At 40.6% G+C, this 16,586-nt stretch overlaps 1 protein-coding gene and 1 long non-coding RNA gene across 3 annotated transcripts in view; one reads left to right on the forward strand and one right to left on the reverse strand.

The window, feature by feature from the left end:
• The window catches only part of LOC145457010 (uncharacterized), a 36,018-nt gene that overhangs the window by 13,863 nt on the left and 5,569 nt on the right, over nucleotides 1-16,586 (forward strand). For both annotated transcript variants that reach the window (XM_080335166.1, XM_080335167.1), the window contains one exon: nucleotides 3,585-3,710. In XM_080335166.1, the coding sequence (XP_080191292.1) occupies nucleotides 3,585-3,710 (126 nt within the window). The remainder of the gene's footprint in view (nucleotides 1-3,584; nucleotides 3,711-16,586) is intronic.
• Nucleotides 9,258-10,341, reverse strand: LOC145457029 (uncharacterized). Its single transcript, XR_013920765.1, has 2 exons — nucleotides 9,925-10,341; nucleotides 9,258-9,443 (listed from the first exon to the last, which is right to left on the reverse strand). It is a non-coding gene; the product is annotated as an uncharacterized LOC145457029 (long non-coding RNA).

Genomic DNA, 16,586 nt, shown 5'->3' on the forward strand with positions numbered 1-16,586 from the left:
TGGTAGTCTCATCGCTATGATGGGTCATATTACTGTGATGAAATCTTTCATATGGGCGACAATGCCGTGTAAACGGAACCACGCAACTCGCTACCTGAATTATAATAACAGATATGTTCGTAAAATCATATTAGTAGGGCAAGTTTTTGCAACTTTTATACAGCTTTCGGCAGCTTCCTATAGATACTCAGAATCTATGTAGCCTACTATAATGTTTTAAGCTGTTTATAGGGATTTTATGGTGCAACTTTTTGCAACATTTCTCTATTTTTCATGTCGATTTTTACAGCAACGTTTATCAGATATTGCCTAAAAATGTAAACGAATGATTTAAAAAACAATGCTAAAAGCTATTTCTAGTTTGGTTCAATTCTCTTTGATTTGCATAAAAAAGAGCTATATGAAGGGTTAGCTGCATCTCAGTGTCATCTGCGAAAAAATGGCTTGCAAGAAAGTAGTCCAACTACCCCTGTCAAGCAGGACCGTTCCCGAACAATATGTAAATATATCGCTTTATTAATTCTGTCGTATAAGTTTCAGATAGTTTTCCATGTCACCAACGCCTAGGCGAGAACGCCGAAAATTACATTTTCACTGGGTCACCTTTTTCAGGCTATTGATTTTGTTAAAGTCGCCAAGAGTGAGTTTTTCTGCAATGCCTTGAGTCAAGTTTGCAGACCTAGGGCGTTTGTTTGCTTTGTGGTATTCATGATGTTTGCTGTCTACTATGGTCATTTACACCAGGTCGATATTCTTTACTTTTTTCCGTAACTGCCGACTTATAGCACGGCCAATTTCTAGGCTTTTTTTAAGGCGTTTGGAGTGTGGAATTTGACTTGTTTTAGGGGGAAGAGAGGGGTGGATTATTACTATGCTGTTTGGCTTTTTTGGGGGACATTATTTCCACATTGCGTCATCTTGTTGCTGTGTACCGTGGAAAATGTAATTTTTGGCGGTTTCGCCATAACTTCCGTGAAAAAAGAAAGCAACAAATTTGACAGCTCTGCAGGAACTGGGTTATGCAACGGAACCTTTCAGGTATCTCATACGCTCATAATTGAACAAAAATTGTAAATGCAATTTTTTACTGTAACTTTTGCTAAAATTAAGTGCAGCTTAGTGCGATTTTAGTGCAGCAAAAACTTGCCCTACATATTAGTCTACTGTGCGCGAAGCGTAACGAAACTTCTGCGCTTCACTCATTTTTTATGAAAATTAAATGTTGATACTCCGTGAAAACAGCCTATAAATTCCTAGGCTATCATTCTGATTGTACAATTAGACTACTTCTATAAACTGAAGTAGCGAAAAGTAAGTAAAAAGATCACAAAATATTACGAAGTAGAAGTAGAAGTAGCAGTATCAGGAAATTAAATCTACTTGAAGAAGTAGCGGAAAATTACTTTCAGTACTTCAATAAAGTACTCCGTTACTGACCGCCTCTGCTCTTTCCTATCAAATACAGCCAGGGATTACGCAATTCACTAGCCCAAGATTATTCATTCATTCCCATTGGCCTAGCACGCATTTGCCGTCTTATCCACGTAAAGCGTGAAATGATAAAGGCTATTGAATGAATTATCCAATTATAGTGGTACTTGCATATATCGTCTCTCAGCACATATTGTCAGATTCACTGGTAGAGATGACGGATGTAGTGACTTTGAAAATTTATAACATGACATTGTACATCATAAGAAAGGGGCTCTTAAAGTATGGCTCGCGAAAGGTGTAAATTTAGGTCGCCACCGCGCTAGAGCGTTATAAATATATCAAAGCTCTAGCGCGGTGGTATGTATGTAATATTACGGCGATCTTTGGATAGTTTGTCAAGGTCACTGTTGTGAACAGTATCGCCAATAACAGAGACACACAGGACGGGGCAGAGAGAGGGAAAGACCATGATCGTAACTTCCGTGCCCCATTACGCGAAATTTACCGAAATGATCTAACTATCTCCACAATTATGAAAGAACTGTATATTCCTAGTAGTCATTTAACGTTGTCTGAATAAACAGTTGGGATGCTTCAGCCACGGCATGTTCATCGTTCGGATGGGGCTATTAGACGCAGGTATTTAGGGGTCCATCATTTCCGCGCCTGGGCACTTGAATACATGAAATATCGACCCGTATATGATTGGGAAAACTGTGGTTCAACAATAGCGGTGGTAATAAAAATCGGACTCAAAATGATCGTCGGTGACTTTTCAAAACATTCGATATTGGTATGTCCGGCCGTCGAAATGATCGGCACTGAATAGTCCCGCCCTTGTAATCCGAGCCCTGGAGAACACAGGTGGCACATAAGGAACTAGTAAAACAAAATAATAATGTTATCTATGTTACACATGCCAGTAAAAATGCATTATTTTTATCTGTGAAGCTTAAGCTTTGGTCGCGAGATAACAATAAAACACGGATTTGAGTCGCGGTCTTAAAGTTTAAGAAACAATGTCCTAAGACATGTTCAATTGTTGATGCCACACGGTTAAGACTATTCTTGCGTTCGCAATTCAATTCAACAACCCATCTCGCATGTGGTTTAATGTTTCGCACTTTCAAGAAGTCCGTGTACCCCTGGTTAAAAAAACAGATCTGGGCGTTCGACGAAACTTGAATCCTTATTGGATCAGGACTCGATTTTACGGATCAGGATTAGATCAGGATCTGGAATAACCATGATCCGTACACCTCTAGTCTATGGCACGATTTACTCTTATTAGGTTACTGCAAGAAACTGCTAATGAATACCAGGGGGTGGTGAGGATCCCAGAGAAAAATATTACTCGAAATCTACCCAAGTCACACTAAAACCAGCCACCTATACAGACCTTTCAGTTTTTATTTGTTTAAATTAGCCTAATGACTTCGATGACTTCGAATATTTTAATATCCGAAGTCCTCCGGCCTTCTGTAGCCACTGCTACATTGAAATGTTAAATCCGCAATCATAATTGTAGACGACCATGGATAGCTGTTAATTCATTTTTTTTGTTTCGTTTGCTATAACTTTGATTATGAACTGTTAGCATCAATAACGTGGAATTTATCTGTTACGTCTCACATCGTAACTTCGCACGTGATCCAACTTTGCTTCAATCTTCGTCAACATTATGACTTGTCATAATCTGCATGATATACGGTGTCGACCTATTTGAGCAGACCATATTCTCAGCATTGTGTTAGAATCAAAGCTTCTCGGAGGACGCCTAAATGTTATATTTCTTTGGGAATTTCTCCTCTTTTACTCTGAAAAGGATTAAAATGACGCAGCTAACGTCAGGGTTTCGTAAAAAATCAGGCAAATGAGGAGTCGAGTCAAAGTGGCGACCTGTTTCTAGTCAACACCACACTCTATCGTAAAAAAGCGGGTATATTCGGGAGTCGAGGTATAGTGGTGACCTTTTTTTAGTCAACACAGCACCACTATCCGTCGATTTTTTTTTAAAGTCAACAGTTTGCTTGTCCGATGCTGGAGCTTTCAGAATTTATGAAAAGTGTTCTCTTTTTAGGATATCAAAATATGGCAACCCTACCAAATGCCATTAGCATAATTTCATGAACATTCAGTTTCTTCGACAGATCATAAACGCAATGGAATATTTGCACCGACCTAGAATAGCTGCACAATTCAGCACAAAACAAAGCATTCTTCATCTCGACTTAAAAGGCGAGAACGTACTTCTGGACCAACATCTGCATGTCAAGGTATATACAAGTATACTGGATTTATACTATATCGTTTATGTGGAATGCTTCTTATTTCGAATAAAGTAATCGAATTGCATATATAGGAGGAACGTATTCAAATTCCTTGAATACAGTGACAAACTGTGACTATGTTCTCAACATTCATCATTCACAAAGCATCGTCGACTCCTTACAACAGGGGTTCTCAACTTCCCTTGCATGACGGGCCGCAGAACATTATCATGTATTTTTGGGCTACTATTAAATTTACGCTACGTTAGCCTATTTACCAGTCGTATACTGGCATTTTTTTAAATCTATTCTAAAGCATTAATGTACATTGTACAGCGTTAATGAGTTTGCTGTTGATATTTTTTTGAGAATATGTATCCGCCAAAGGTGCAAGTCAATCCCTTCATGGAGGGTGCATTGCGTTCGTTGCCAAATCAGTATATCCACCTCTAAACTCTTCCACCAGAGAACCGAACTCTCTGTTTCAAAGCGTAAACGCGCAAGTATAAAATTACGGTCACTATTTCGTTACAGAGGCCATTATCACGTTGAGCTCTCAGTGATATGAGGGGAAGTCTGGTGTTCAGGGTCATTTCCGAGAAAACCAAGCAATCCTATTCCCTTCCTTCCATGGCTGGAGCCCTGCACCAATATAGTTACAGAAGTCAGTTTTGTCAAGTTGTTGTTTTTCGCTTGTACCCTCCCGACGTTTGCTCTGTCAGCATTTCCTCTACAAATATGTCCACTCTGATAAAATTCAACCAGAGAATTGAGCTTTGTAATGTATGCGAATTCGATGGCTTCGTCCAATACTAGGCTTGCGTAGGCTACGCGGCAACGTGTTTCAGAACATTCTGGTCTTGGTTGAATCAGACAACTGTAGCTTTGAAATTTGTCAGGCGATGTTTTCCTTGCTGCCAAGTTCCCGAAACAGCGAATATTCTCACAGTATGTCAGAGTTTTTTTGAAATGCACCTTGTCTAGCATATTTCTTGGGTTTAGCGTTATTCCAAGCAATTTTGAACGATGCGACAATGTAACGTCGTCGACAATATTACCAATGTCACGAAAATGGATTGCTGGGCTTGACAACTAGCTAACAACGCTTTTTCTAAAAATCAGGCGATATGTATAACTCCAGAAGAAACTGTCGTGGTAACATTCTAAGCTTCTACGCTTCGTTACGATAAATCCTATTCGACAAATATGACACAGTGGTTTTCCATTTATATTTGATAAAGCAAATTCATCGTTCCACGTCAGTGGCGGCTCGTTACGTATCGGTGGGACAAGGGCTGTAAACGACTTTTTATCAAGATGACGTCACAATGGCGTTTTCCAACGTAAACAAGTAACTTGGTGGTACTAGGCTTACCATATTTTGGAAATCTAGAAAGAGGATACTTTTTCAGAAATTTGCAACTTGCAAAACTGGAGTAGAATTCTCAAGGAACGGTGAATTTTTCCCACTTTGTGATCGGTTGACTAAAAAAAAAAAGGTCACCTTTTCTCCCCACATTGCCAGGTGGATGACTGAAAAAAAAAGGTTTTTTTTTCGTTTAGAGCTAAAATCAACGTTTTTCACTCCGAAATACCCGCCGGAGCGTCACTTCTGTGCTAATTTGCGGCATATCACTCGGAATTTGCACTAAATCTTACCTAAATTTTCTAAAAAGAGGACAAAATCTCAAAAAAGAGGACAAAAGGGCGTCCTACGAGGACACTTTCAAAAAAGTCAAAAAAGAGGACGTATGCTAAGCCTAGGTGGTACGGACTACGGTAACCCGACAACAGTGATTTTAACGTAGGTGCCGCGAGAGGTCTGCCGGCGAGCTGTGACTTGAAGTGTGGTAACTGCGTAAACGGCGTACGGAACAAAGATTCGACACGGTTCATGTTCGCACTCTACCTGACTAATTATCTGTAGAAATGGAAATGACTATAACTCGAGAGATTGCGTAAGCCTAACTGGAAAGGTCAACGAGTTCGGACACATACGCAATTGTTATCTCATAGATTGGGCATGTCATATTGAATCCAAAACATCATTCTGAAGAACTACGGATAGCAGCCTCGGAAATTCGGTCCCGGTACAGCATAGGACATTTTGGTCTTGAGGCTGGAGCAGCACCGTAACTGCCGCACCCCAAACCCCCAAATTGGGGGGGGGGCCGAGCTCGAAGGGGGCCTAAAATTATTTCGTGAATTAGCATAAATCATAAAGTATTTTTTGAAAATTTATGCAATTTATTCAAAATTTTTTCGCGCTGCGCGCGAAGCCAAGTACCCGTTTATCTATATTATTGGGTATTGCCCATTACCGTGCCACGACCCACCAAGACAAACAATCTAGTTTTAGGCCATATAACATGCGACTCCAAGAAGTGTGCCATAACGATCGGCAGCGAGAAAAGCTTGGCCGAAAAGGTCTATGCCCTTATGCAGACCGAAGACTTCGTTATATAGGCTATACAAAATACACATAGGTATAATTGTCCATAGACGCCTAAATGACTGGCGCCGAATGTTCCCGCCTTTGCAATCTGAACCTCACGAGACAAATACCATCCCGCTGGGAAAAATTTTATGCCAGTGAAGAAATACCAATTTGAAACCGCGTGTGCGTCTCTTAGTTTAGAAGCCTACGTTTGGGCGATTCTATATTTTTTGATATAGCAGACTGGAAGTCACGAAATAACATCATGTAACGAAGTCCTATCAACGGGTCCGCCCGCCCGAAGATGTTTAATCATTATTTACGGGCCCTCCCCGTTTTCAAGACACTTCGCTCAGCTCTACCGGTAAATCTAATTACGTGAGCAGAGAGGACAATAAATTGATAGATACCGACAAGATAGCGTAATGGTTAAGCGTCCGGCTTCTTGATCGGTAGGTCGTGGGTTCGATTCCCGGCCGGGTCAGACCAAAGACCTGATTAGTAAAACTGGTATCCATGGCTTCCCTGCTTGGCGCTCATGCATTACTGGGATAGCATGGAGGGGTGGTGCATGACTCAGAAAGCCGTAAAGGCTATATCTGCACTTCCTTGTCCAGCGGCATATGCATATCATGTACTCATGGTATGCATATGCGCAGATCGTGTGTATGTGTATCATGAGTCGGTGTATATGCCGCAAAAACATCGAGGACAAAAATAAACTACGTCCTTTCCTTTCCTTTCCTTTGATAGCATAATATATATGCAATTGCCGATCTGATTGACCGATTTTATCATAAATTATCGAAAATTTTCGCGCTTCGCGCTGGCTCACAAACGCTAACAACGTGATGGGGGGTCGTTTTATCACCCTATGGGAGCCCAAGACCCACGTTTTTGGGGGCCTGACGAGGTGCTGTTTCGTTCCTGCCAACGGGTATACGCCCGAAGATGTTTAATTATTATTGAGTGGTGCTACCTTTTCAAACACACCTCACTCAGCTGTACCGGCAAATCTGATTACGTGAGCAGAGAGAAGATAAAATTTGATAACAATATATGCAATTTCCGGTCATACTGACCAAGGAAATCATGAATTCTGGAAATTTTCCGCGCCATGCGCGCTTAGGCGAAAAAAGCTGGTCCACTCTACAAACTCCCAGTGAATATGATGAATAGCGGTAAAGAGTGTATCGCCGGAGGGGGTCTGGGGAGCGAAGCCCCCCAGAAGTTCGGTCTATAACCCTATGGGGGGCCCAAGACCAAAGTTTTTTTTTTGGGGGGGGGGGCTGACTAAGTGCTGTTACGGCCCTGGGCTGGAGACTGTCACACGACACATATGGCTTACGGTCTATAGTGTCTATATATCTGCTGCAAAATCGCCTTTGGAAAATATATTACCGAATAAATACGTGGCTGAAAGCCGAAAACTTGGTACACTGTTACATGAAATCATCGAGAAATAGCCTCATGACCGTTCTCGGTATGGTACACTGTCAAAATTAATACGAACAGACCAACACCGAATTTTGCGTAAAATTTACTGAGGAATAGGCTGATCTAGCGATCAGCTGTTAGCCGCCATCGAAAACGAAACAGCTATCGCGCTTGACAGGGGTTGTAATTGTAACCAAATGGCCTGAAGGCCACAACTTCACGGTGAAATTGACATTGGAAAATATAAAATAAAAGTAAATATTTGAATTCAAACCGAGGATGTTAGTAAACTGTTTTATGATATCATCATCTCATCAATAGGGCGATTTTTTTTGACATGTCAAAAAAAGTCAAAATTAGGTCAAAATTGTAGCGTTAGGTCAAAATTTGTCAAAATTGTTTACAAAGTCAAACATTTTTTGACCTCTGCATTTCGTTTGTATCGTAGATTTTGCGCTGTCGGTGAACCTATCATTTGATATTTTACAGCTTGTAGCCTAATTTATAGGCCTACCGTTGTAAACGGACCATCGTCTGCTCGTTGTGAATCATAAACGGTCAAATGAAACAAATAGTGACATGGTTTTATGGTCAACGTACCGCAATATCCTAGCTGAAGCAAGACTGCTTGAACATTGCATGGTTCTTATATCAAGAAGCGCAAACTAAAAAATTGTGATATAGACAACATTATCAGAATGAAGCAACACGGTTTGTCACCAGCAGTGTGCACACAACTTCAGTGTTGTCAGCCAACAAATGCTGCTGTTGAACGTTCTTTCTCCGTTCTTGGCAAGCTACGTAGTAAGGACAGACACTTTCTACCCGAGAATGTAGGAAAGGATCTTTCGTTGTACTACAACAAATTTTAATTATTTCCATCAGAATACGTAATGTAACTACTGGAATTCTTCATAGGGCCAGATTTCGTTAAAATACTAGTTTTTCATGTAAAAATTTGTCAGTTTTTGAGCCAAAAACGTTTTTTCAGGCCAATCTACTTTGTAAGGACAGACAGTTCCAACCAGAATGAAGATAAGTAGTACAATTTTAACATTATATGCGAAAACACCGAATTTGCATACGTGAGGTCAAAATTTGGTCAAATTTCAGTTTTTTTAGGTCACAAAAATCAAAATTTAGATTTTTTAGGTCATCTTCCGTTTTTTAATTAAAAAAAAATCGCCTCAATTATCAGTTACGGGCCCTACAGTTTCCAAGACACCTCACAATGTTCGCTGTAAGTTTTGATGAGTCTGCGTAGTCTGCGCTGACCCTTGCACTGAAAAAAAAAATTTACCTCGATTTACCGCGAAATGTCTGGAAGCAGGGTGGCCAGCCACTTGGCAGTAATATAACATTACCGTCACTCGATGTAAATTCAACTTACAGCCGTCCGGTAATCTAACTTTACATGCCAGACTGTAATGTTACAGTCACCTCTGGTAGGCCTATATTCAATCTACATTTTCTTCTGTACATTTACCACCGAGACTGTAATTTTACCGCCTTACCTACCTACCTACAACCCTACATGCTGTCCTTGTAAATCAGATTACATGCCAGCTTGTAAATTCACGTCTCAGCCTACATCCATACCTATCCCAAAGCAACGCGATGCCAAAATACCGCAAAAGTTTCTTCACGCTCTCAAGACGACATTAGGACAACTGTATGTATTCATGATTCACGATGAAAAAGTATTGCTGCTGGAGGTATAATTCTTGTTTAGGAGGCATGCAAATATAGCACGAGTGGTCCCAAGAAAAGGTGAATTAATTCCAACGCCGGATAAACTTCCAATTGTTTCTTTTTCTCGTCTTCATTCCTTCTGTGTGACTACTGACTAGTATCTTGCAGTTCCACTAAAAATAATTCATGCGTAAGTCGCTATACTAAGCCAAGTTGCTAACCTAGACATGACATATAAAGACTAAGACAAATAGGTTAACAAAAATATAACAAGTTTTGAAGTACCGGTACTGGTACATTGTGAGTTGACTCCTCATTTGACATGATATAGCAGAGATTCATGACTTAAATGATCAATGTATTGAAAGAAAAGGTGCCTCATTTGATGCGGCATGTGAGCCAAACATATCGAGCAGTGGATGAAAACATATCTAAGCTATGACCCGATAAATGTCAATAACAAGCTAACAATTTCAATTACTCCGCGGCAGAGTATGTGGTGTCGCAGGTCATTATACAATTCGACTATTATCCCAAAATAGAACTGAGAATGGGGCGACTGAAATATTTAAATCATGAAACCAAAGTCATCCGGGTGGTGTGCACAGTCGTAGATATTCACGGTAACTAATACTATACAGTAGGCTACTGTACCTTTTACGATGCGCATCCCATTCATCAGTCCTAAGAATCTTCAACGAAAGTCTCTACTTTCTTCAATCACAAGTCACAAGCTTCGCACCGTCAGCCTTTGCATGCCCAAAGCTCAATATTAATGGCCGACCAGTCGCAGTCGGCTACTCGGCTCGACACGCAGACGACTTTGAAATAAGTGATATTCATCCGCTCACATATGCCACCAATAATATTTACTGTCCACGTTATAATGTTCAATCTAGGTTGGTTTTTCATACAGAAACATCTATCAACACCTATAGTCCCTTTCTTTTGCATCTAATTTCGTATATATTCATATTTATTGCTCCACGTGTGGTTCCCTACTTACTTACCTAACCGGACGCTATTTGTGATGTCACAGTTGATTGTTGGTTGTTTACTACGAATCTCAGAAAAACCTAAGGTAACCTATTATAGGTCGCCGTGTCCGCCATTACGAAATGGTCAACTGAGCCTGCTGTGCTGATATTTCTAGTTTCAGGAATAAGATTATATATCCTAAACTGATTTTTGTAACTCATTAGCCCTATCTGTTACAACAAATCTAACCGCCGAGACCGACCGTGTAGCCATAACCTTATAATATAATGTCTATGGTGTAACTACATTGTCAGCTGCTTCTCGCACCCAACTATGCACTATACCGAAATTGGTACTAGAGTCAACCAGTTCCGTGTGACCTAATCCTGTCTCGCGAACGAGGTTCAATCAGGTCAAATCGCAACGAGAATGATATCACAGTGACATGCACTTCCACGTATCCACTGGTTGCTGGGGCTTGGAAGCTAATCAATTTTGCCAATAGCTTGGTAAAATGACGTAGCGAGTAACTGTCAGTAACCTTGCGAAGAAATTCTGGTAACTTGACTTAGCAGCTAAATTAATGTAATATTACATATCAAAATGTAAAATGACAAGCTACACGCTGCTATTGGCTGCGACCGGTAATTCGTTGTAAAATTTACAGAAATTTCTTTGTAAATCTACCAGATTTTTTTGTGTGATGGACAGCAGTGCGTAACGACTAAAAAAAGGTCATAACTTCGGATTTGTTGTGCGCAACGTAGATTTTCTGTGCGCAGAGACCGTGCACTGCGCACGTGCGCAGCTTAGAGGGAACATTGCACCTCACTCAGCTCTACCGGTAAATCTGGTAACGTGAGCATAGAGGACAAGAAATTGACAGCAATATATATGCAATTCCCGATCTTACTGACCGATTTTATTATGAATTATCGAAAGTTTTCGCGCTTCGCACTGACTCGCTAAACAGTACAGCTGATTCCTGGCAAAAGCGAAGGACGTGATGGGGGGCGGTCGGTTTATCACCCTATGGGATCCCAAGACCCAAGTTTATTCGGGGGCCTGACGAAGTGCTGTTTCGTTCCTGCCAACGGGTATACGCCCGAAGATGTATAATTATTATTGAGGGGTCCTACTTTTTCAATCACACATCACTCAGCTTTACCGGTGAATCTGTTTACGCGAGCAGAGAGAGGAAAAAATTGATCTCAATATACATGCAATTCCCGATCATATTGACCAATTCAATCATTAATTAGTAAAATTTTTCCGCGTCTAGGCGAGAATAGCTGCCTCAGTAAATGGACACCCAATGTAGATGACTAGTTTCAGCAAATAGCGGATAGCCGAAGGGGGGTCTGGGGGCGAAGCCCCCCGGAAGTTTGGTTTATCACCCGATGGGGGCCCAAGACCAACGTTTTTTTTTGGGGGGGGGGCTGACGAAGTGCTGTTACGGCCTTGGTAACGAATTGATTGTACCTAAGGGCACGCCCATATATGTTTAATTATTAATTACATGCCCTTTATTTTCCCATACAACAGCTCACTCAGCGCTACTGGTAAATCTGATTCCGGGGGCAAAGCCTTCAGAAGTTTGGTTTATCACGCTTTGGGTGTGCAAGGCAATCGTATTTAGGGGGGTTGACGAAGTGCTGTTTCGGACCTCCCTCTTACTTATTGTCTTTATTACATTCCTTACAATATGAGTGTGGTGGGGCGCTGGAGCACGATCATTTTTGAAAGGGGGCGCTGGAGGAAAAAAGGTTAAGAACCACTGATTTAGAGTGATTAAATGACTACTTTTTGATATAGGTTCCCGCAGCGTCCATCTTTTATGAATTAAATTGAACGAATATCGTTCATACGTTTGCTTACTTATCAACAATTGGAGAAGGCTTAAATTGTATATCATGAATCGGTAGTACATTGTATCATATCGATATTTTATCGATTTTGATCGACTTCGTATTCTATCCCGTATTTTGGCTGATAATTACAGACTCTTTCACTTTAATACTTTATTATAAAGTCTATATAAAATTATAAATACTCGTATATTACATTTTATCACGGGTCATAGGGACTCTTTTCTAGCAACACCGGTATTTGCGAACAACAGAATTCCAAGAAAATACGATGGTTGGCATATTGAATGCAGTTATAAATCGCCAAATCAGTGGCTTTAGCGACGATATAAGTTGGCATATTTTGTAACCTGTATATGATGGCTTCGCATTGACGTGTTCAGTGCTGTGAATAACTAGACCTGAATGCATTTTCCAAGAAAACTTTGAACTCAATGTGCATTTCTCGGAATTTGGTGTCGATGTCGCTGACTTATTCCTTAATGGTGACTCAAGTGAAACCGCATTTCTGCCATCGGATAGTTACAATGTGGTCTGTGAACAAGTCCGAAATTTGCTGTTTTGAGTGATTGTTTATGAAAGTATGTGTTAATAAAAATATCCACATTTCTTCGAAATGCGAAGGATAATCCAAGCATTTTAAATTTACTCAATGTAGTCAACCCTAGCTGGAACATGGGATAATAGCCTGCAGTTAGATAATATGGAAGCCATACCTGTAAATTCAGGTGCTCCAGGATCACATCCCTTGAATAAGGTTTCTACTCATTCATAAAATCAGCCAATACGTAGAAAAATAGTTCAAAATGTTCTCACTTAGGATGTCGAAAGCTGATTTTTGCTGACGATCTGTTCGTTCAAACTATAGCATTAAAACCCAATACAAGATATGTAGTTGTACTCCTCCAAATCACGTTATACTCTTCTTTATTCTATTGGCATGTGATAATATAAAAAGACTTTGTATCGATTTATTCAAGATCATAGGAAACCCAACCGTGTTTCCGACCAAAATCGAGGCTAATTTAGCTAACTATATGATTGTTGTAACCCGCGGCCCGTAGACGTTTATTTTGCGGCCCGTTACATCTTTCATTATTTACGCAATTACTACTGGCACAGTATTGTAAAAATATTAATATAGCGACTCAGCTCTCTTATCGCTCCGTCTCTATTTCGATTGATTAATCCAGTGGTACTCAACCTTTTTGACCTCGCGGCACACTTTGAAAATTAAAAATAGTTCGCGGCACACTAGCACAGTGGTTCCGAACGCTTTTGACTTGTGGCACATCAGGCAAACTACCAGAATGCGTATAGCAGCAACCATATTTTAACAGAGGCGGTCACTGACGAAGTACTGCTACCTTTTCGGAGCACTCAAGTAGCCGTTTCTCTGCTTGAATTTTCTTTTATCTCTGCGGACATCTCACAAATACGTATACGAATGGTATCATTTGACATGGGAATCGTTTTCAATGATTCCCAAACATTTTTTTACAACTTTATTGCAGGCCGGAAGAAGAGCTTTCTCCGTTTCCGTGTGAGGTTTTGAATTATCAGCTATTACCTCTGTTACCACATAACTGGCCTGCTGAGATCTCGTTTAAACTTCAGGTTTAGCCTAATTTCATAAGATTGACTTGATAATAAAGTCTGCCCACTACCGCATTGTCGATGTAATTAACCGTCGCATCGAAGAGTCCATCACGATCGCCACTAACAAATACAGAGGTGTATTATACAATATACATGGATGCCAAACGCACTTCCACGCAGATCGTGTAATAGCACCTGTGAGGATAGTATACCTCAACAGTCTTACTGGCAGCCACCCCCAGTTCAATCGTAGTTCCAACAAATCGGGATAATAAACCTCAGCGGCGGGGAAATTTGTAACTGATATAATTTGATCAACTTTACTTCTCAATCCTCGAATTTGTCGCCTGCAACATAACATTGTGCACTGAGCCTACATTTTATCTGCAGTGCTGGCACGCAATACCTAACAATCGCAACGTGAATGGCTATGTTGGCAATTCTAATTTTTAAACGTGAACATCACTTTCAAATGAGTTCATTTCTTGATGGAGAGAATGCCTTCCTAGGTGTTGAAGGTTTAAGTAGGCTCCTACTCGTCCTCCAATCTGCAAAAGCAGTGTCTTACAAAAAGTGGGTCGTGCTATAAGAGTTCATTTCTTGATGGAGAGAATGCCTTCCTAGGTGTTGAAGGTTTAAGTAGGCTCCTACTCGTCCTCCGATCTGCAAAAGCAGTGTCTTACAAAAAGTGGGTCGTGCTATAGTGCTATAAGTTGGCATCTCAGGAATCAAAATATGTAATATCGGCATGGTGTAAAATGATCATCGATGACGAAGACATGGCAAGAATACGACTACAAATAGAAACATAAAAAGGTCATCAACCTGCGTCATGTCCCTGTTCTGTCTACGGTTCTGATGGGAGACAAGTAAATGGTGAATACTTCGGCCTCATCTCAATATCACGGTCCAATTACCCGAGTTTAGTTATCACCGTCCTAAATGCTACTGATGCTACTATGTGGGCAAACTAGCATATCACACCCATTGACGGTGGAGGCCCCAGTTTGATTCATGGCAGTGCAGTAGCAAGTTACAAAGCGTTGCAGATTTATTAGATTATCCGCCCCTATGCGTTGCTGTGCTCAGAGCGTCTTTACAATAAAAAGCCCGGAGAAAGACCCAATCCATGACCTAATGGGGATGCCAGATTGAAATACTAGATTGAGATACCGTAACTACGGTCGCCTCGGCATCCTTATATCTGTTCACTGCATCGGATTGTGCATCGCGTGTCTTGATCGGGTAAATTCAATAAAACAAAACCAACAATGACACACTCAAAATTGGGATTTTTGTTATACTTCGACATAGTTTACCACATTTGCTCGCGGCACACCTGAGCAGTCCAATTGGCACACTAGTGTGCCGCGGTACACCGGTTGAGAACCACTGGATTAATCATTTTTTGGTGTGTTCTGCTTTCTTGATATATCATTGGTTCTCAAACTGGGGGGCGTGAAAGTCTCTTAAGGGGGCGCGAAGCCGCAGTTAACTTGAACAATTTTCACGCTTCGCGTGATTTACGCTCATTTCATGGTTATTGCTTTGTATATTGTCCAAATTTCGTCTTACAGAATTCTCTCATCAACCGCCATGACCTTCAATGCCAACAAACTATCCATTCGGATTTCTAGCATACTGATTGCTCTCTTTATAATATTTTGATATTACGATAGGGGGGGCGCGAAATTTTTGACTGTCATAAAGGGGGGCGTGTCGAAAAAAGTTTGAGAACCACTGTGATATATGCTGGAGTTAGGTAGTTATTGTTTTGAATCGGTATTCGACTGGACTGTGGTTCAAGGGAATCCCGCTGCGTACAGTTTTAAAGACTGCTTCACTCACCGCGAATGGTTTTAACAGAAAGAAGAACAAGGAAGGGAAATTAAACGTCGAAAACTGGGTCTGTAACTCAGCGTGGAACAGTGGCGGCTCGTCCTATAGGGCAACTGGGGCATCGCCCCACCTAAAATTCTGTTCAATAACAGTTCATTACCATTTATAGACGCACCGCAATCTATATATACCGAAATCACAGCGAAAATCGTATTCTTCTTGTCCTTTCGCTTGTAAATGCCCATATATAACGAAGTCTCTGCGAAAATCGAATTCTCTTCCGTGTTTTCGCTTTGCGAATGCCTAGCCCGGTAGCGCTCATAACAAGCTTTCACTGTCTAAGTCTTAATGTTAGTATCGAACGCTGTACCAAGTTTCAAGTTTGTCATTGTACTGTGTTAGTGGTAATTTCGTTTCCTAAGTCGAGTGAGAGCTGACTCGTCATTTATCGCAAACATATTTTACGCAAAGCCGGTATTGGTCTCCATTGATTTTAACGATGCTCCTTACCTAGATCTGTCATGAGCTTTTGCATGGTATGTCTTGATTTTATTATCGAACGCTGTGCCAAATCTCAAGGTTGGCACTCAATGATTAGGGCAGCAATTTCGTTATCAAGGTCGAGTATGGTAGAGATGTGCGCTGATCTGAATAATCTGACTGATCTACCTAACGCATTGCGGATTTCACGCAAAAGCCGGTGTATCTGTGTTAACGCTGAGTGTGTTCAATACTGAGATAGGTGATGAGTAGGGCGAATTTTTTTTGACCTAGAAAACGGAAGATTTTTACCTAAAAAATCTAAATTTTGACTTTTTTTGACCTAAAAAAATTTAAATTTGACCAAATTTTGACCTCACGTATGTAAATTAGGTGTTTTCGCATATAATGTTAAAATTGTACTACTTATCTTCATTTCTGGTTGGAACTGTCTGTCCTTACAAAGTAGATTGGCCTGAAAAAACGTTTTTGACTCAAAAACTGACAAATTTTTACATGAAAAACTAGTATTTTAACGAAATCTGGCCCTAT

The sequence above is a fragment of the Botryllus schlosseri genome, chromosome 15, assembly GCF_051294905.1.
Source record: "Botryllus schlosseri isolate E-star chromosome 15, Bs_hap1, whole genome shotgun sequence".
NCBI classification, from domain to species: Eukaryota; Metazoa; Chordata; class Ascidiacea; order Stolidobranchia; family Styelidae; genus Botryllus; species Botryllus schlosseri.